The sequence below is a fragment of the Lycorma delicatula genome, chromosome 4, assembly GCF_047948215.1.
Source record: "Lycorma delicatula isolate Av1 chromosome 4, ASM4794821v1, whole genome shotgun sequence".
NCBI lineage: Eukaryota > Metazoa > Arthropoda > Insecta > Hemiptera > Fulgoridae > Lycorma > Lycorma delicatula.
This window is the reverse complement of record NC_134458.1, coordinates 214,399,884-214,422,667: the sequence shown is the minus strand read 5'-3', so window position 1 is coordinate 214,422,667 and position 22,784 is coordinate 214,399,884. Positions and strand designations below refer to the sequence as shown.

Below are 22,784 nucleotides of genomic sequence, written 5' to 3'. Positions count from 1 at the left end.
GAATCCTAAATAAACTGCATGAATGGGATAAAGGAAATCTCCTTGCATTTATCAGGGGTTTCCTCAGCAGACAATCCTTTCGAGTTTGAGTTGGAAACAACCCAACCTAGGTAATTGTGGGTTGTATGTGCCTTCAAATTGAATCGTTCTGAATTGAAACATCACATGTCCACTTCTGCCCCTTTTTGACTTTTTGATATATGAGAGATTGGAAGCATTTCTATTAAGTGAAGAAACATCACATATCCCAATGCACTCAACATAGTTATGTAGACTAAATAATTTTGTTTAGAATTGAAACAGCACATGTTCTGGACTTGTGTTGTTAAAATTCTAAACCATGTAATAATTAGCTTAGTGAAAAGTATTTAAATGATTATTTTTCTAGATTAGTTAGACTTTTTCTTCCTTGTTTACATTGCCATCTGATTTATTGGACTTATTGACAGTGAATAACATTAAATTAATTTAATGGTCTTTGTTTTTATTAAATTAATATTGAGTATGTCTGTTAAAGAGTGTAAGAAGGGTAAATCTAGGCAGGCAAAATGCGCTCCTGGTAAAGTAATAGCTGAAATGTGGCCTAATGATTCCTCCTCATCAGGAGATGAGCCAAAGGCAGGGGTATTGGGTATCTCTACTCAGGTTAAGGTTTTAGTGCAGGATTCTGTTCAAGTGACAGGGCATGTGAGGAGTTCTGCTCTGCTTGTGAGGTAATTTAATGAGCAATATGAAACTCTTGTTTCATATTGAGTGAGTCCCAGGAGCAGTTCAGCTAAAGGTATGCGAAAAGGTTATCCCCAGAATGAGAGAATTCAAAGCAATTATTTCTGCCATCGTGGAAGGATAAGATAAGTTGGTTGAGATTGTAAAGGAAAAAGTTTCTCTTCCAGTTGTAGTGCCTCAACGTACACATTATTCTCAGGTATTGAAGGAGAAACGGGAAGCCAGTCTGTCTCAAAAACAGCCTGAGGTTGTTTTCATTAATTTAAAGGAAAGGGTATCAGTGAAATCTAGCAAGGAAATGAATGAGTTTCAGGTAGTCCTTTGACAGAAGGGGTTGAGCCTGAGATTCGAAATGCACATGAGATGAAGGGGCTAGTTGTCGTTGCTAATGACAGAGATAATTAAAGCTATTTCTGACTTCCTCGAGGTTGGTAAAACCTACATGAAAATCATCCTTAAAAGGAAGAGGCGTCCTAAGGTCATCATGTATGATATTAATCGATGTCTATCTGAGGAGGAGTTAATGACTCTCATATGGGAGCAGAATACTCAGATGGCTGAGGTGGTCTTCAAGACTGATTTTCAACTGTTACTCAAAACAGGTAGGTCTGAAGCAAAGTGTTACCACAGTGTCTTCGGTGAGTCCTGAATTATTTAAAGGCTCTGTAGAGAGGGCAGGTTGTTTATTGACTTCTCTTCGTATAAGGTCAAAGAATATGTATATGTTCAACGATGTTTCAAGTGCTGCCAGTTTGGACACACAGCTAAACTGTGTAAACATCTGGTGGTAGTGTGGGGATGAAGGATACAAACAAGAGGAGTGTCCTAAGAAGTCAGAGGACCCAACTTTTATAAACTGCAGACATCTTCAGAAGGATGATAAGCACTCTGTGAATAGTAAGGATTGTGCTTATCAGAGGGCTGTCATAAGGTATTATATAATTCAATATCATTAGATAGTTAAAATTGGGCAATTAAATACACAGGGTGCTTACATTGTACAGATTGAACTTTGTGAGATCGCCATACATAGGAGGTTGGATGTTGTCTTGTTACAGAATACGTATGTTGTGTCCAGTGAACTGCCAGTTTTTTCTCAGAAAAAATTTTATTTTGGTTCTGATAGCATGTCTGCTGTACTGTGCAGAAGGGAACTTGACTGTGTCTTCATTCAACAGTTCTCTAACGATTGTCATGTTGTCCATGTGGATGTTCAGAACTTGCATCTGCGTGTTGTAAGTTCATATTTTCAATACAGAGATCCTGCTGATTGTCAACTTGAGGTTTGAGATAAAATCCTACGATTCTTGACACCAGTCCAATCCTTATTGGTGCGGACGTGAATGCTAAGCCACTTTTGTAGCATAGCAGCTTCATCGATGATGGCAGTGAATTAGAGGGCTTTTTAGCCCAGTATGGTCTGCAGGTACATAATGTACCAGGTAAGTTGCCCACCTACACAGGTAATGTAGATGGGCGTCAGCTTTTTGACAGAACAAACATCAACATTACCTTTGGTAGGTTTATTCCTGCCAATGTTTGTAACTGGAAGGTGGTTGACGATAGCTCAAGCAATCATCAATTGATTGTGTATGAAATTACTGGTACTTTTTAGGACAGACTACAAAAATTCGGCCTGGCAGACTCTGGATGTGTCCGCAATGCAGATTGTTGGACAATGCTTATGTGATATATGAATGTGCTATTGTGACTTGATGCGTACAGAGACCATTTGTTGGTGTGATATTATTGGGTTGACAGTTGATCTCTGTGTTAATTGGAAAAGCTGGGACAAATAGGTGATTGTAGAAAGTTTTATTTTGGATATTTGGTGAAAAAATGGATCACTAAAGTGGTGTGATGTTCTCTTGGGCTTTCCTTCTTTGTGTTTACTCGTATGTTTGGTTTTATTGTTATTTTGTTGCTGTTTTTATTTATGTTATTATTTATTGTTATTATTATGTTTTGTTACTGTTTTTGTGAACTCATTTTTACCTTTCGGGTAGGTAGAGTTCAGCTCCTTTGTTCTTCTTTCAGTTCGAAAGTCATTCAGTCTTGTTTGAGACTTGGCTAGATGTATTTTATTTTGGAGTTTATGTTAGTAGTACACCTACACATGAAGGGTGTCTGACCCTATGGGGTCAGGATGTTCAAGGAAAAGTTACAGCAACTGATTAAGTTGTTCATAGGTTGTTTTTTTAAGTTTATATTGATTTTAATAGTTTAAGAAAATGAGTAACAATGCTGATAATAGTGACGTAAGTCAAAATAAGGAGTATAAAAAATGTGAAGTTGTAAACAAGAGTTCATGGAAAGCAAACATAAGAAAAAAGGAAAAATGTGCAGGTCATGAGTATGTTAATCAAAAAGGAAAAACTGTTTTAGCAAAGAAACAAAATGGTTTTATGCATTAAATAGCAAAAATGAATAAGATTTATACTTCCAAGCATTAATAGAAAATCATCATATTTCAAGAAAAGAGTCTAGATTGGGTTATGATGATGAAAAGTCAAAAGCTTAGTGTTTTCAAATGTTATTTAAATATTGAGGAAAATAATTCTCAGGTTCAGGTATGTAAGTCAAGCAATTTTAAATATTTTTGACATTGGTGAAGCTAGGCTTTGAAGAATAACTAGTCTTCTCTTGCCAGGTAAGATACCTATTGATAAGAGGACTTAATCCCATGTCGCATGTTACACCAGCTAAGATGTGAACAATCCATAATCACATAGCTTCTTTTCTGGTCAAAAAATGCCATTTCAGAAATACAAATCAAAATGTATTGATTTTTGTTTAAATATAAAGATTATATATACAATTTATTTAATGGATCGTTTCCAAATAGTAAAGTTAGTTATTGGTATTATGTATTTTAAAGAAAACTTTACCTTGTTGTTTGGTAGGCCTCAAGATGTTTGCTACACTTGTGAGAAGCTAGGAATAAAAATTCAGAGTTCTGTATCAGCCGAAAATGTTAAAAGAGCAGTTGTTGGTGAAAAATCCTGCACTTAAGAGTAAATAAATTTTATGTTAGGATGAAAGAAGTAGAGGAGAAATGTAAGGAAAGTGACTACATGCGACATAGTTATAGATTTTATGCAAAATCTGTCTTTGCCACACATTCCGGTACAAGAAATATTTTATTATGGGCAGTTGTAGGTCAGCTGTTTTGGTATGCACAATTTAAAACATGGTATTTGTCACATTTACACGTACCATCAAGGTATATGTAAGAAAAGTCCAAATGAAGTTAAAGTTTTATTTGTGACTTCATTAAGAACACTCCTGATTCTGCTGAAGAATTATACATATTTGCAGATCCATGCAGAGGCCAAAACCATAATCATGCTGCATTACAATTTCTTTCAAGTTGAACATTGACGGAAGAGATTTGAAAAACCTCCACAGTTCGAGATCAGTTATTTGCCTTGCGACTGGTATTTTGGGGTCATTAAACAAGCGATAAAGAAAACAGACATTTACTTTCCAGAAGAATATGCTAAAATCATGCCTCCAGTGGAAAAGGAATAGTTACTGTAAATTTGTTAGAAAATAATGAAATTTTCTATGATATTTTAAGCGGTGGAAGAATTATTTTAAACATCGTGTGTTTTCTGTGAAATATAGGAGAAGTGTACAGAGAGATCAAAAAGTGAATATTTTCACTTATTTAAATATTAAATAATATTACTGTAAGATTTGATTGAATGCTTAGAACTGGGATTTAACATTAATCAGCATAGCAGATGCTGATTTGACTCCATCAAAAAATACTAATATATTGAGAAAATATTGGAATGTAAAAGAAAAGTAATAGAAAATTTTAAATCTAACATTTTTTTTTATTGTATTTTTTAACTGTTTTTTATATATGTTTTTATATTTGCAGAAATAAATATATTTCTTAGCGACAAAAATTTCTTGGATTTTGTGAAATGCGGATTATTTTCTGATAATCAAAAGGTTTTCAATTTATCAATTAATTTAATATCATTAATAGATGTTGTTCACACTAGATCTGCTGTTCTGGTAAGATTTTATATTCCTTTATTTTATTTTTAGAGACAGCTGCAATTTTTATAAACTATTCTTTGCTATTATGTTTGGTATTATACTTCAAATTTTACGTACTTCAAATTTTATTCTTAGATAGTTTCTTTGCTTATCATATTTAAAAATAGAAAATGAGGTGTGATGTAAAAGTATCCAACCTTGACTAATAAAAACAAGAATATTTAACCTATTTAGTAAAATGATTTGTCTCCTTAAAGTAGGCCCCTTCTGATGTTATACACTTATCCCAGTAAGGTTTCCATTGTGAAATTTTAGCTTAGGAAAGACCCAAAAATTGCAGGGAACCATGTTTGGTGAGTAAGGACCCTTCTGAAGTTGTTTGATCCCAAGTTTTGCCAAGAGTCTCTGGATTAGCTGTGATCTATAGGCTGGAATGTTGTGATGAATTTTCAAGACGGTATGAAAGTCATTTTTGAATATCAAGGCATGGTTCATCACGAGTATTCTTAGAGATAAACTGTCAATAATCTCACTACGCAATAACTTTCTTTTGATTAGATACTTCCTTAGCCAGTGCTACTCTACTGTTAGTGTCTATGTTTAGTACTGCTTACCTTTCTTAGCTTCATTTTTTATCACTTGTTGTCACATTTTGGAACCACTCCATTGTCAAAACTTTGTATTGGTACTCTTAAATTTCTGTTAATCTTTATATAGTGTTTAGACAATACCTCTCCCTATATTTGACGCCATGCCTTATTTGGCCTTCCTCTAGTTTATTTGTTGTTAATAGTTTTATCTATTTCCTGTTTTCAATAAATTGAGGTTCTTAAAAAGGACATCTGCTCGATTGTTCAATGAACAATCAAGCACATTTTCATCTGTACATTTATGATCATTTTATTGTTACTTTTCAATTTAAATATTTCTAGATTTTCTAAAATTTTCATTCTTCCTCCTTTAACACAATATTGAATTAATTTCACTGATTATTCCATTTTCATTGCGGTTATATCATTCTTTTATTAAATGCATTGCATAATTAGAATCATTTTTTTTATTTTTAAAAGAACTCGTGTTCATTATATCTTCATTTTAATTTTCTTCCCTTTTGTCCAATGTATGTTGCATTTGCATTTACATTTTATTTTGTTTATACCATTACTGTAGAATATACTTTTTTCTTCTATGTTAAAATCTTTTAGTGTATCATTTGTATTTATATCCATTTTTATATTATATTTACTAAAGAATTGTTTAATCGGGTAAATTTCTTTCCCGGTAAATGTTAATTTACTTCATTTAAAGGTTTATTGTTTGTTGTTTTAATTTCATTTAATTTGTTTTTTATTTATGTTCATTTCTTTTGTGTACCCGTTATTTTCTGCCATTTAAAAAATAGTTTCTTTTTTATATGCTAGTTTCTTTATTAGTAATTTATGTAGTCTGTCAATCGCGTATCTAAAAGCCACATTTATGCTCCATTCAGTGATTCGAATTGTAAGTTATGATGTTATCTGTAAAGGTTTCTTTTCTGTATAATTCAAAATCTAGATTATTTCTTTTTATTAGGTCTAAAAAATTAATAGTTTCATTTCTCTCTTTTTCCATCGTAAATTTGATGTCATAGTGGAATTTTTTCATTTCTTCTCCATTATATTTTTTTTTAAATCGATTATTTACTAATTGTACTTTTTATATTAGTGTCATCCATGTACCTAATATATTCTAAACACCTGTATTTTTCATTTTCTGCTACTTTGAATATTTTACTGTGTATTGGTTTTTCAATATTCCCACGTCTTTTAATACATTTGCTAAATATTTTGCTACTTAATATGCTGGCACATTCGTGTAATTTACTATAGGTTTAACAGTAAATTTTCTTTGTGGGTTTTAACCTGTGTTCTCATAATTGGTATACTCGGATTCATGTTAATGTTTGTAATCGGTTTCTTTAATTAGATATGTTAATTTTTTGTAATTTCTTTCTGATATATTTCAGTTTTAACTTTCTTTTCTATTATACATTGTTTTGTTTATAAAATTTTCTGTATTTCCTTTATTCCCTTTTGTAATAAGTGCATTATTTTCTTTTAGTTTCTGTAATTCTTTTAGTTTGTATATTTTACTGAAAACAGTAAATAGGTAAGGCCAGATAAGTCATGATGTCAAATATAGGGAGTGGCGTTGATTAAATTCTATATAAAGATTAACAGAAATTTAAAAGTACCAGTAGAATAAGTTTGACAGTGGAGTGATTCTGAAACGTGTCAACAAATTATAAAAAAATGAAGCTACGAAAGGTAAGCAGTACTAAAGATTGAAACTATAGTTATCTTAACAATAAACATTTTAACAAGGTTCACTGTTATATATAGCATACAACTTACTTAATAATATTAAGCATATAACTTAAAAATAATGATATTGCCATAATAATATGTATGCTGCAATAATAATATTTTAGCATAACTTAATTTTAATATTAATTAAATTAATTTTCATATAAATCAAAATATCCAGTATTTTAACAGAAAATCCAGTACTGTTGAGGCAAACTATCTGCACCCGTGGAAGTGTGGTTACTAACCTAACCGAAAACATTATGCTCGCTTCTATCGACTAACACCTGTAATATGACTTAATGTAAACCGCTAAACTAATATTCATCAAAATTAAACGATTTGATAATACACTTCATTAATATGTAATTTAGAAACAATTATTATGAATTCGTTCCGTATTACGTATTTATTTTGAATTTATAATATGGTACTTTATCTACAGCATAAACTACACATATTATTTTAATCCCAATTTATCCAATATAAAGTAAAAATGTTATTTATGTAAGTATGTATATGTTAAATATCTAATTGTAGTAGCGCTATAAAATAATTAGGTAGTATAATATTTAAAAGCATATTTTCTGTCAATTAATTACAACTATTATGATCTATTTTATAAATATTAATATAATAATAGTAAAAAGGGATATTTTACTGTACTTAGCCTACAATGAAATGGTTAAAAAGTGTTACTGTTTTATCTACTGCTTATCACTTAACTGTTTCCACTACATTAACAATCAAGGAGTAATAAAGAAGTATTAATCAAAGCATATTTTATACAAATCGAAAAAAGTCATCAATTACTTTTTCAAGTAACTTCACTTTTTCACTCAAGCGACTCAATCCCGCTCTTGTCATCAGAGTCTTCATCACTACTCTCAGAGTCAGGATCACTCTTCAATGAAATGACGAACGATTCAACAAGGTTGTCGAAGTCACTTTCCTTTGATAGATACTTGTCTTCAATTTTTTATGTTGTCACACTTCCTTACCCACTCTTCTTGGCCCGTACTAGCAATCTTCTCTTCAATTAGCGTTTGAATGTGAGGAGAACTACAAGATGTATTTTTATTAGCGACATAGCTTTTAACATCAGGCCATATGAATTCAATTTGTTTGAGGTATGGATGATATGAAGTCAGTCTTAAGATATCATGACCCTTCTCTTGAACAACTTCATCAAGGATATAGTGGCAAAATCTAGGTTTGAGCAATTTTACCAGATTGTACAGCTTGAGCACATACGAGGTGTGTGAGAAAAGTAATGAGATTGGTAACAATGCGAGCAATCTGATCACGCTGTGTCTACCGGTCTATGCTAGACTGGTTTGTTCGTCCCTTCCACATGCTCAATACGAGTTTCAAATCCGTTCAGCCGACACATTGTTTTTGACAGCGCCATCAGTGAAGTTGTGTTTTTGTTGTGTGTTACGAAAATGGAGCATCAGAATTTAGAGCAACATTATGCAATCAAGTTTTGAGTATACTTGGGGAATCCGCGAGTATGACCTTCGAAAAGTTGAAACAGGCCTATGGGGAACGTTACTTATCAAGAGCACAAGTTTTCCGCTGGCACAAATCATTTTTGGAAGGCCGAGAACACGTTGAAAATTAACCTCGCTCAGGGAGACCTTCAGCTTCAATATATGACGAAAACGTTGAGCGTGTGAGTGTTCTTGTGAGATCAGACTGTCGTTTAACAATAAGGATGATGAGTGAACTGTTAAATTTAAACACTTTCACCGTACATCAGATTTGGACATGCGAAATCAGTGCCGAAAAACCTCACAACGGAACAGAAGGACAATCGAAGAAGCGCGTTGATCTTCTTAAGAGGATTCACAATGACCAAGAATTCTTCAATCGTGTGATCACAGGTGATGAATCCTGGATATTTCAGTACGATCCTGAAACAAAGCAGCAAAGCAAAGAGTGGCACACTCCGTCATCTCCTCGACCGAAAAAATGTAGAATGAGCAAATCAAAAATCAAAACCATGTTGATTTGCTTTTTTGACAGTAGGGGTATCGTGCATAAAGAATTTGTTCCTCCAGGACAAACTGTCAACCAAGTGTTTTACAAAGGTGTCCTTGAAAGGCTCAGGAAAAGAGTGATTCATGTGAGACCAGACATTGCAGACAAATGGATGCTTCATCATGACAATGCCCCGTGTCATACGGCCATTTCCATCAGGGAATTTTTGACCTCAAAACGCATTCCTATGGTTCCTCAACCCCCTCTATTCACCTGATTTGAGTACTTGTGACTTTTTCCTTTTCCCGAAAGGATGTCATTTTGGAACTCTGGAGAAGATTCAAAAGACTGTGACCAACCAGTTAAAAGTCCTACCAGTTGAAGCCTTCCAGCGCTGCTTCAAGGAAAGGGAACAATGACTCTGCCGGTGTACAGCTGCCCAAGGGAACTACTTTGAACGGAATAATATTGTTGTTTGAAAAAAATAAAAACTTTCGTAAGTAAAAAGTCAGTCTTATTACTTTTCTCACACTCGTATATAGCATCAGTGAAAGGAATGTTGTCTTTCACAAGCCAATCTTTCATATCTTGTTTTCTCCTGTTTGACTGGCTTTATAGATTTGAACATTACGGTAAGGAGCATTGTATATTACTAAAACACTCCCTGGCTTCAAATTTGGCAACAATTTTTCTTTCATCCATTTCATAAACATATCACTGTTTACATGTTAGTCCCCAGTTTGATTTGTCGCTTTCCACATTGTCAAGGCATTTAGGATAAAAGCTTTTTCACTGCCAGCATTGTTGGAATTGTCTGACCACGATTGATTTTTAAGATGACTGCTTTTACGAGTCAAGATAAATTATCGGCCATCCTTGATTTCTGAAACACTTTATTGCCCTCAGATAAGAAATTCTTTGTTCTCGAACATCTGGTGTTTCAATTAATAGTTTTCTGTTATTTTGAGTCCTTCTCCATTTGAAGCCAAGATACCTTCACAACTGCTTGTTCAGTATCATATGTTATTTGCTCTATATTTCTTATAAATAAATTTAGCTACTGTCTCGTCTTCATCTTTATAGAAAGCTGTATATTCAGTTGGCTTAATTACAGTTGGTTTTTAATATTATTTTTCATTGAAATGCTCACATCTCATCTCACTGTATCATCCATCTCATCTCATACATCATAAATATAACACAACAATGTAATTCATATTAAATATAATATATTTAAATATGTAAACGTTAACAAGAAACATTAAAACATTATTGAACAAGTAACCAGTGTATTTTATTTGATATAAAATGATCCTGTGAATTACAGTATTAGAATAGTGGGAAATTAACGCGGATGCTATTTGACTTGCATTTTGGTCTTCCTTGGTGGATTTGAAGATTTATGTGACGATGTTCAAATTTAAATTATGTATTCTGCAAATTATAATTATGCTTAATCTTCAATACTGGATCCAGATTGATACATAAAACAGGGAATTAATCAAGTTGCCTTCTTACAATGGAATTGGGGTTATGAAACCTTATCTGTTCAGTATTCACAGAATATTACTTTATTTATTTTTTACTTACTTAATAGTATTAAGAATTTCAAGCTGCTATTACACAAATCAGTAATAAGAAGACAATCAGTAATCGAGTAAATATGAAGGTATAAATCTCATCTTGAAACTGAATCATGATGATGATGATGTTCTCTCATTAGACTGTATTCAAGTTGAAGATGATTTATGTTCCATTGAATGTAGATTGTAATATCTGATAAAAAATAATCAAAGGACAGTAATTCAAGAAGCCAGTGTAAACACAGCAATTAACCATTTACAATTGCAACCAATTAATACCAATATTTAAGGGTAATGTATTGATTGGCAGCATTACTACAGCGCATCTTCAATGATTGGTGCATAGTAGATATGATTTGACAAACTCACAAAAATTGCATTATCTACATTCTTCTTTGAAGGCTGATGCATTGGCTGTTAAGGATTTGCCTGTTAGAAACGGAAACTATATCATTGCACTAGAGCTATTAAAAAAGATTCAGTAATAAGTATACAATTGCCTTTCATAATGCCTAATTTTAAATTTAGACATGTTGTCCAGATTTATTAATGAAGTGGCTTCTTATGTAAAATGCAAATTCCAATTAACATGTATAAATTCAGTGTAGTTTATCTTTTAACTTCAAAATTAGATTACAAAAAAGTGGAAGGAGAAACTGTTAAATAAAGTTTCCCACCTTTCAAGATTTTGTTAGCATTCCTCGATTCAAGACGTCAATTTCTTGAATACCAATCCAAATAGATCAATTCATCAAGATAACATAGGAAATAACGCTAAAGGACAGGGTTGTAACAATGCAACCAAATTTTTTACTAAAGGATTTACTTCAAATACAATAAACAGTATAGAGGAAATAAACTTAATTGTTATTCAATTCCTAATTATAAACAATGTTTATTTTGTAATTATAATCATAATTTGTATGCTTGTAAGGATTTTTGAAATTTATCCACTGATGAATGAGGGGATATTTTGAGACATAATAATAGCTGTCTTAATTGTTGTTGAAAAGACCATTCTGTCAATGAATGTCATTCAACTAACACATGTAAAATCTGCTCTCAGAAACATTAACACTCTTGTTCATATGGATGAATTTATTGAATATAAATAAAATGACAATAAATCTGACAATAACCAGTCTTCATTTAAATTGCAATCAGACACAAATGTGATTTTGTCTACAGCAATATGTAATGCCATTGATATTCATGGTGATGTTTGAGCATGTCAGGTCTTGTTGGTCAACCCACCGGGTTGGTCTAGTGGTGAACGCGTCTTCCCAAATCAGCTGATTTGGAAGTCGAGAGTTCCAGCGTTCAAGTCCTAGTAAAGCCAGCTATTTTTACACGGACTTGAATACTAGATCGTGGATACTGGTGTACTTTGGTGGTTGGATTTCAATTAACCACACATCTCAGAAATGGTCAACCTGAGACTGTACAAGACTACACTTCACTTACATTCATACATATCATCCTCATTCATCCTCTGAAGTAACACCTAATAGTAATTCCCAAAGGCTAAACAGGAAAAAGTAAGGTCTTGTTAGATTTAGGAAGTCAAGTGAATCTTTGTACATATAATTTTGCCTAAAGGTTAGGTAAAAATTAATCTTCCTGTTACAGGAATAAATAATTCACTTTCTCAATCTCAATACAGTGTTATAATTACATTGCACTCTTTATATGTGGATTTTTCATTTGAGGTGCAATGTGCTGTTCTTTCAAACATAATCGATCGTCTTCCACCATACACCTTTGGCATTTCACATCTTAGTATCTTAGTTTACCTAATAACTTAATTTTGGCTTATTTTTATCCTAATTTTAATGTAACAAATGGTATTAATGTACTTATTGGAGCTCAATTTTCCCTCAGCCTTGTTATCCCTGGGAAATTCATGCGAAATTCTAAATATCCTATTACACAAGAAACCAATTTAGGTTATATCCTTAATGGTTGTCTTCCTATTAATGTTAAAGGCAATAATTCTATTACATCATTTTCTCATAAAGATTTTACAAATCTTTCAAATATAATTGAAAAATTTTGTAAGATTGAAGATATTAACACTGACATTTCACTTTATGAAAACTCCACATATGAAAAACATTTTCGAGGCAGATTCATAGTCTAATTGGATGATTCCTTTGTTAATGCTAGAAATAAATCTTTATATTTAGAAAAACGACTAACCAATAACTCCAAACTTAGAGGCTATTCCATTTTCATTGTATCTAAATTTGGGATAGACATCATCACTTAACTCCAATGACTTATTAATTAAACAATCAAATGTATACCATTTATCTCACCATCCAGTATTTAAATCATCCAGTTTGGCTACTAAGCTTCATGTTGTTTTCAATGGTTCGGCTAAAACCTCTAACGGTCTACCTCTTAATGATATTTTATTAGTTGGTCCTGTAGTCAGCAAGATCTATTTTCAATAATGATTAGATTCAGAACTCATAAATATGTCATTAAACATGTACTGTCAGGTTTTAGTTACACCTAGTGAATCAAATTTGCAATGTATATTATATCTTAAACAGCTAACTTTACAGAGACTGGAATTAAGTGCTTGTTTATTACTTTATTGTTTGTTGGTAAAGGTAACTAATGTGTTAACAGGTAAATGTTGACGAGATACATCTATACACAGATTTGACAATTGCACTCTATTAGATTCACGGACAGCCATCCATCTGGAAGATATTTGTAAGCAACAGAATATCTGAAATTGAACAAAATATAGCAGTTGCTAATAGGCATTATGTCAAGTCTTCAGACAATCCTGCTGCTGTATTATCTAAGAGGTTGTTCCCCAAATTAATTGACATATCACTTTGGTGGTATGGTTTGGTTTGGTTTGGCTTTTACAATCTTCTTCATCTTGGCCAAATAACCATAATTTTATTTTTAATAACTGCAATTTGAACCCAGATTGTTTACTGGAAAGACGTAAAGCTATTTAATGTCATATGTGTGTACTATTCTGCTTGATTATACTCTAAGGTTCTCATTTCTACACATCTTACTCCATACATTTAGTTTTTGTTTCATTTATTCTTAATATTAAGTCAAACCAATCAGAACAAATTTTAGCTGGCATTCAGCTAACACACCACTCTTTACATCAAAGGTACTGGATGTTAAATGCTAAAATAATTATTTTATCAAGTCATTCATAAATGTTTAACTTGCTTTAAGTTTACTGCATCAACCCAAGTCCAAGAACTTGGTCAGTTACCATCCTTTAAAGTGACTCTCTCTCACTACCTTTCTCTGCTCGTGCAGTAGATTACAATGGTCCAATTATAATACGTCATGGTGAGCAGAGATTTAATTCCTTGAATAAGGCTTATATTGCTCTTTTCGTTTACCTTGCTACTAAGGCCGTACATTTAGAATTTGTAATTGATCTCACTTCACAAGCATTTATTGCAGCCTTGAAGAGATTTATATCTCGTAGGGTTATTGCTACTCAAATTTTTTTCTGACAATGCCTCTAACTTTTGCAGTGCTAAAAATATCCTCTAAAATTTATATAAACTCTTAATTTTCAGCTAAACAAGGTATACATTGGTCATTTATACCACCCGCTTTTCCCCATTTGGTAGTTTATAGGAGAGCACAATAAAAGGCGTTAAATTTAATTTACGTCATGTAATTGGACTAATGATTCTGAATTTTAAGGAATTATATACAATTTTAACTCGGATTGAAGCTTGTCTTAATTCTCATCTCATTTTTTTCTGTTTCTACAGACCATAAGGATCCAGAACCTCTCTCTCCAGGACATTTTCTTATTGGATGTCCTCTTACGTCTTTGCCTAAACCCAGTTATCTGAAAATTTAAATTAATCATTTAGGTCACTGACAACTTATTCAAAAATTTATTCATTCTATTTGGAATAGATGGTATAGAGATTATCTGCATTAACTATTATAACAGTGCAATAAATGGCATTTTCCTTCCCGTAATCTTTCGGTAGGAGATCTACTTTTGATCACAGAGGATTCTATTCCCATGCTGTGTAAGCACAGAATTGTTACCCAGGTTTATCCAGTTCCTGATAAGTTGGTAAGGATTATGGATGTAAATACTGCTAAAGGCCAAATAAGAAGACCTATATATAAACTATGTTTACTCCCAGTTGCCAGTGATTATCTATATTGTATTTCATTTGATCTGATACTCATTGTAATGGATTGTTATTCTAACTTCAGTTGTTTGTATTCTCTTAATGTATTTTTTAACATGTTTTGATTATTGTATGTTATTTATAATCCTGATGCATATTTATGTTAATATTACTCCCACACTTCTATTTACAGATTAATTATTACACTGCATTTACATATACATACATACTACACGCAGGCACATATGCAAACAATACACACATACACATCCAACATGTACACACACATACATATTACACTGTAAGATTATTTATTAGGTGCATCTTCAATGGCATCATGATTGCTCTGACCACTGAATACACCTTTACTTCGATGGATCCCCATGAACAACATATCTAGAAGAAATTCTAGATTCATATGATCCTAGGTACAGATTGTCAATGGCATCACAATTGCTCTGGCCATCATTAAATAACACCTTCACTTCAATGGAGCCCCAGGAACAACACTCGGAGAAGTCCTAGATCCATGATGATGCTAGGCACATAATATATACCTTTAGCATAAGATCATATGATTTATTCTTGATTATACATTTACACATAATTATTATTATATGATTATACATATGCTCATTCACATATATATCTTCAATGGCATCACAATTTCTCAGCCATTGAATATACCTTCGCTCCAATGAAGCCCTATGAACAACATTTCTAGAACAAATCCTATATCCATATGATCCTAGGTGCAGATCATCAATGGCATCATGATTGCTCTGGCCATTGAATGCACCTTCGTGTTGATTCACAAACAACACATCATTGACATATCTGCCAGACAGAGGTAGATTTCATTGGTGCTAGGATAGTGGAAAATTAACACGGATCCTATTCAACTTAGACTGCTTTTCTGCCCTTGAAAGTAATGCTCTCTCTTAGCTCTTGTAAAAGAATTTTCACTGTAGGAAGGCAATGTTTTTGCAGGTGAAACTTATAACTCTTTGCCTTACCATACATTTATCGAAATCGTTCAGTCCTGTGATACGCCTTAGAAGTTGGTAGTTTGCCTAGCGTTGAAAAATGTTTTGTTTTGTTGTCATCACTATTTATTTTTTTCATTTCACTATTAATTGTCACCACACGCATTGCTTTAAATTTTTGTGAAACTTTTTAAATATTAAATTACTACCAACAAAACTACCATAAAATTGTTTGTAAGCATAAAATTACTATTATAACACTACTTCATTTATTACAGGAAGATTACTACATAAAAATATTATGATCTTACACAACTTCGCAATGCTCGGTTGAAGATTGTTAATCTATGCAGTGTGTTTGTAGTTTTATAAAGGTATATTTGGGAGGGGAGGGTTGTTTAAAAACTATAACATTAGTCACCAAACTACAATAATTGGTTATTGCTATTGCATGTTGACATTAGTCATCTCATCAGCAAATCCTTAGATAAATATTAGTCTAAATACGATGATGTAATAATAATGCGATAGACATAATATGTTAATTGTGGGGTGAGTCATTGCTTATGGAAACTCAGAAAAAAAATTGTGCTGACAGACAGTACATGATGTTTTTGGAAGAGACCCCTCTCCACCACCTGCTTATCAGTTGTCCAGCCTGGCTGTGCACGCAGATAATTTGGCAAAACAGTAATAGCTTCCAGAAATTCAAGTAGAAATTTAGTAACAGTAGTTTGCAGTACTCAAAATAAATACTTGGACTAAAAAATATCACCACTTCTCAGTTTCTTGAGATCAACCTGAAGTTTTTTCTGCATGTATGATTGTTGAAACTTTTGACCTTAGCTAGAGACATTCTTAAAATTTTGAAGTATTCCTGTGGATCTTCACATGCAACTTGTCTCAATATCTTTTAGAAACTCCAGTTCTTCTCTCAAACTGTTCCACTCGGTTATTAATTATTCTTTAAATTCTCACCAGTTATTTCATAAATTTCCAAAATGTCTATTTTTAGTTCACAACATACCCCATGTAATTTCTAAATAAGATGTGGTCGGTAATTGTAATCTGGACATGACACATGAATTCAGTAATATTTACCCACATCTAGTAGATGATTTTAACAGATGTTTTACTAGTTCATATTATTCTTTAATGAGCATCGAATAAGAATTGTAATTGTGTTATTTTTTGTTATCAAGCCAGAGGTTCATATAGAAATGAATGCTGAAGATCTTAATTTAATGATGCGTAAAGATGTACATAGAGCATTAAGTGGTATAAAATTATTTACAATAGGAATACCAAGCAAAGGCTTAAAACCATTGTTCTGTATAAGTATGTTATCAACCGAAAATGTCAGACAAATCTATTATAATTTGCTCAACGTTGCCTTAACTGTAAGTAATCTCATTTTTTTCTTGGAGTGTACAGATATTGATAGTTTTCAATGTGCATGTATTCATCTGTTTGCATGCTTATGTGTTTATGACCGACTGTATAGGCTTTTAGATATCCTCATTGTTCCTAATGAGATGATGCGTTAGAAGTATTAATCTGAAAGCTTAACATGAAAACCAAAAATACAAGACTGAAAATAAAAGTGTAAGTGAATAATTATTTTTAAGAATACTAATTGTATAATTTTTTACTTTCCTGGCTAGAATAGCTATTAAGGGGAAAGTATGATGATCATGTTAAAAATGTTGATCTTGGTCTTTGTAGATCTTTACTTTTCTTTGGACTAGTTCATCTATACCAAAAAAACATATATATGTATTTGTGTCCCAATACTTTTGGCCTTACATCTCAGAATTGACCAAACAGATTTTATTCAAAGCTGGTTAAAGTATTTCTATATGTGGGGCATTAATCGTATTAATTTCTTTTCAGAATTTGTTAAGGGGTTAGGGGATATCGCAAATAAACCAATTTTGTTTTTGTTCACAAGCATTTTAGAGAAGTTTATTAAAGCAAATTTTTAACTATAATACATACAAATAATCTAAAAACCTTTTTCAAAAAATCAGCTCCCTCTCTTAAAATTGAAATGTTTTTTTTTTCTTTTGCTCTACCTCCAACCACTTTAAATATTTTTCAAAAACTTTTTGAAAAATTATTTTTCTTATTTTACCCTTTATTGAAGGGTGTGTTAGATTTAGAGAACTTTACTTAATCAAACTTGTTAAGTTTAATCTATATATGAATATTTTTAGAAAAGATTTCCTTAAAATTTATTCCTCAGCTCTAAAGATTATATATTCTCTTTTTCTTGGCTGTAACTTTGAATTTTTATTATTAAAAAAATTATTTTTCGTTGTCATTTAATGGGTTGGGGTTGGCACCAGTATTATATTCCAGACCCAAAATGAAAAGCAATTTTTTTCATTACTTTCCTAAAAGTTTTACTTATTTTCAATATTTTTAAACATTATCTTTTAAATTGTTTTTTTTTTTGTTAGGAACCACTTCTTTATTCCTAAATTTTCCCCACAGAATAAAGAAGCCACTAAAATAAAATAAAAAATTATATAATAAATTGTAGGCCTATAGTATTATGCATAAACACATATGTATTTATTATATAATAATATTATTTATATAGTAAATATTATTTATATGTATTATGAGAGTTGTCTTTTTGTTTTCAACCTCCGATGGGCTATAAAAAAGACATATTGACATAACAAAATGATTTTATTACTAAAAGTTGAGTAACCAGCTTTCCGATGCCCTCTTCAAAGAAGTTTGCTGCCAGTGAGGTAAGGTGTGTATTGACAGCTCCTGAAGATCTTGATTGGAGGCAAAGTATTGTCTGCCCAACCATGTCTTCAATTCTCAAAAGCAGTGAAAATTGCTAGGTGCTAGATCTGGATTATATGGTGGATGGTCGAAAACTTCCAAATTGAATTGTTTAAGAAGGTCCTGCGTTACGTTGGCACAGTGCGGTCATCTGTTTTTGTGGATCAAAACCACGCCGCACGAGAGCATGCCTCTTTGTTTGTTTTGGATCGTTCTGCGGAGGCGACGTATAAATTCAAAATAAACTTCGTTTGTTATTGTTATCCTTTGCTCCACAAAGTCTACCAACAAGATGCTTTTATGGTCCCAAAAAACTGTAGCCATTGTTTTCCTGTTGCTCAATGTCTGTTTAACTCTTTCGGCTTATTTGGAGAAGAAATGTGCATCCACTGCTTAGACTGTTTGGCTTCTGGATTGTCATACTGGATCCAAGTCTTATCGCCAGTAACGACAGATTTTAGAAACTTTTTTCCACTTCATTATTGTAACGCATGAGAAACATTTAAGGCTGATGCCATTCACTCCGTTTTGTGATAGTCGCTCAACATTTTTGGGACACAATGTACATACAGTTTCTGGTATCCTATGTTTTTGGTCGCAGTTGTGTACAGAGAAGACCTTGAAAATTTCTGGGATTTCTGCAGAAAGTTCACTTATCATAAATCTCCATTTGTTGCGAACAAAATCATCTACATGCTCAACCAGGCATACAAGGTGTATGACGGTGGGCAAGGACTTGAATCCTTGCCCACCTTCGTCATGGACTTTTGTTCACCCTTCTTTAAATTCCTACACCATTCCCGTACTCTACCATCATTCATAAAGTTTCCACCAATACTAGGCTCGTTCTGCGATTAATTTCAGCAGCACTATATCCTTCTGCTTGCAGAAAAGTATCACACTTCGCAAGCACACTTGATGAGAGTATCGATCATAGCAGCCATGTTCAATTGCCTGGAGCTCGCCTCAGACTGATGCAATGAAGCTGGCAATAGCAGAGGTTGTGGTTGTGGTGAGATGATGCAATCACATGACGTGCAGACCTGCCTCCCGCTTATCTCTTGTTTACTTGAATAAACGATTGGAGATTAAAAAAAAATAGCCCTCATACATAATGAAAAATTTTATTCAAAATTTGTGAATTTTGATGCTTAAATCTTACTTAGTAATAATGACTTGACTAGTTTAGCTGGGGAAGTCATATAATACTTTGCTAGTTATGTTAGTTGACTAGTGATAAAGCTAAAAAAACTACTTTATTTATGTCATAAATAAATAATTAATGTTGCAATATAAAAACTAAACACATTGAATATAAATAATTATGTTGATAATGATCCCAGTTTTTTTATGCAGTATCTTTTTGTTCTTAAATGTAGATTACACTTAGCCCTTTTAAATTTACGAGCAACAAATATAATCATCAAACAAATACAGTGTGCCGCCCTAGAACATATGAATTGAATGGGCTCCGACATTGAATAAACGGGACAGCTGTAAAGAAAGTCCATTGAACACATAAAAGCAGTCCATAATTACTAATAGAATGAACAGCACACAACAGCGACAGCACACAACACACATTGTGTGTTGTGTGTCTACTAGCACACAACAGCGACAAATAAAAGAACAAAAACAAATATAATCGAAATATTTTACAATTCTCCTTAATGTAAGAAAACTACCAGCAATAACATCAGCTAGAGTGAAAAGCAGTAGCACCAGTTGTTGATGATGGCCACAGAAATGAATAAAAGTTATAGCATAGGTTTTAAAATATCATACTAAATAAATTTGGTTTGCTTTATCATTAAAAAAGCAGCAGTTTTTACACAAACAGTACATAATGCAGTTTAAATGTTTACTGATTATAGATAACTATTTATTTGTGGCTTGATTAAAATATTCGAATGAGGAAATATGTATTTACAAAAAAAATTGCCAATTACTACTAATTGTTAATTGTCAATAAAAATTACTCAGAAGTCAATAGAAGTATTGGGAAAAAACTTGTTTGCCAACTTCTACAGCAGAAAAATATAGTATCTCAGCATTTTGTAGTAAGCTCTACATTCAGATCCTGGACTGTGGCATTTTTTCATAGACTACAAAAATCCATTTCATATTCCCATGCACAAACATCAAGCTTAAAAATATATATGGATAGAGCATGGTGTAACATGTCCTTGTTTTTTCCTAAAATGAATAAAAATTAACACTGTGATTCTTCTGCTTTTTTAATCATGATTTTTCTGATTTTTTAATCAACTTGAAATATATACATAAAAAGAAAACAGTTAGTTACTAGTATATATTAATTAAAATTAATACTTTTTTATGCTCTTTTTCAGGTACCTGATAAAAATGAACATTGTTATAGATGTTTGCGTTATATACTAAATAAACATAAAGATAATTATAATTTAGCAGTTTTACCATGGACATCTCATTTAATTGATTATGTAGCAAAAAATACTAATTTAAGATTAAATGACATTGATTGGTTATTATTTTTGAAATCATGGTTAACAGCTTTGCAACCTGCTGCTGGTCTGTGGCCGACCAAGGGATTATTTTCTTATAATATTTTAGCTACTACAGTAGAAGCTGTGTCAGTTGAATTAATTGTTGCATCTTCTAGATTAAATATTAATGAATTTGTTACTATTGCTAAACTGGTATGTATGAAACTTTCATTTTTATTTTAGTCTTCTTTTAACCATTTCTATATTTATTATTCTATATTTACATTTTTATGTACTTTTAATATTTTAATTTAAGTGCCATAGCAAAATTTAGCCCTTGTTTTAAAACAGGAAAATAACCAACAAAAGTTTTCATCCTTATCATATACATCTGAAACTAGTTAGCAACATAGTGACCGTACGTCGGGCTGTATTTGGTCTTACTGGACCAAATACAGCCAGACTGATTATTCAAACTTGGTAGAGAGGTACTAACTTTGGAAGGGAAAATATATATTAGATTTTTACAAAAATTGGAAATAGGGATGTGGATGTTTTGGCTGAAATAAAATCTGAAATCTTTACTAAGCCACTACAGCAAAAACCTTTCTTACAATGTTGAATTCATTTTATGAAGATCACAAATTTCCAAATATTTTTATTTAATTCATCTCCTCCCCAAAAAATGATAATATAAATATAGTCATTTTTTGGGGACAAACTCCTTGCTTAGAAAAGGAGTTTATTTAAAGTTGCTTTAAAGGGAATTTATTGCATCTGTTTTTCTACATCAACAGGCCTTAAAATTACTATAAAAACGATTTCCCCATCCCACTCCTGTGGTTTCTTTTTTAGATTTATTTTAAATTTAAATTCATTCCACAAGTTACCTCTTAACATTTAAAATGTAAAAATCTTCATTTTTTGATATTCTTTAGTATTTCTTGAAAAAAAAATTAGCAAAACGTTTTCACCTTTTTCCTAGAAAATTATGTTTATGTTTATTATGTAATTATGTTTATTTAGAATTATTACTGTATATCTGAATATTGTAAAAGTTCTTTTTTTAATTTATTATTACCACTTAGTGATTATTTTCTTAAAAATGAATTTTAGCCGAAACTTCCCCTTGAGTATGGAAGCCCCCAAAATGAAAAAAAAACCTTTCCTCAGTTCCAAATTTTTAATACTCAAAACTTATCTTGTTAAACAACAAAGTCACTAAAATATAACTTGATACCCCTCCTATGATGGAGGAGCCACCAAATTTTAAAAAAATAGTTGAAATTTTTTTAATGCTGATATTAATTTATTTAACATTTTTAGGGAATATTTTAATCCTTGGTTGTTTTTTAATAAAAAGGAATTATATGATAAGGATACAAATAGAGCTTTAAATGATTGAACTTAACAAGCATAGCCGGGAATGTTATGCAATTCATTGCCAGCTTTTTTGAAAATGGTTAGTAACCAATCAAAAATAGAATTAAATTACTTACTAATAACAAAACTGGTCTGTATCAATGGAGAGAAATTATTACTCTATCAGTTAAAATATTAAATTAATTTTGTTTTTCAAAATTTTAATTGTTCACAGATACTTAATTTGAAGACACGTCTACCAAATGAATTGAAAATGGTGTTGAAAGAGATTGCTTCTGAATAAAATAATAGTACGCATCACAAAAGAAAAATGTTCCTTTGAAGAGTTTATCTCTTACAAGCCATC

At 31.9% G+C, this 22,784-nt stretch overlaps 1 protein-coding gene across 1 annotated transcript; it reads left to right on the top strand.

Moving 5' to 3' along the window:
* The first annotated feature begins 504 nt into the window (after positions 1–504).
* On the top strand, positions 505–22,784 carry LOC142322799 (uncharacterized). Its single transcript, XM_075361876.1, has 7 exons — positions 505–687; positions 1,713–2,009; positions 2,949–3,126; positions 4,616–4,755; positions 16,991–17,188; positions 20,942–21,268; positions 22,653–22,784. The coding sequence occupies exons 1-7, from the start codon at positions 505–507 to the stop codon at positions 22,719–22,721; spliced, it is 1,392 nt and encodes a 463-aa protein (XP_075217991.1). The 3' UTR covers positions 22,722–22,784.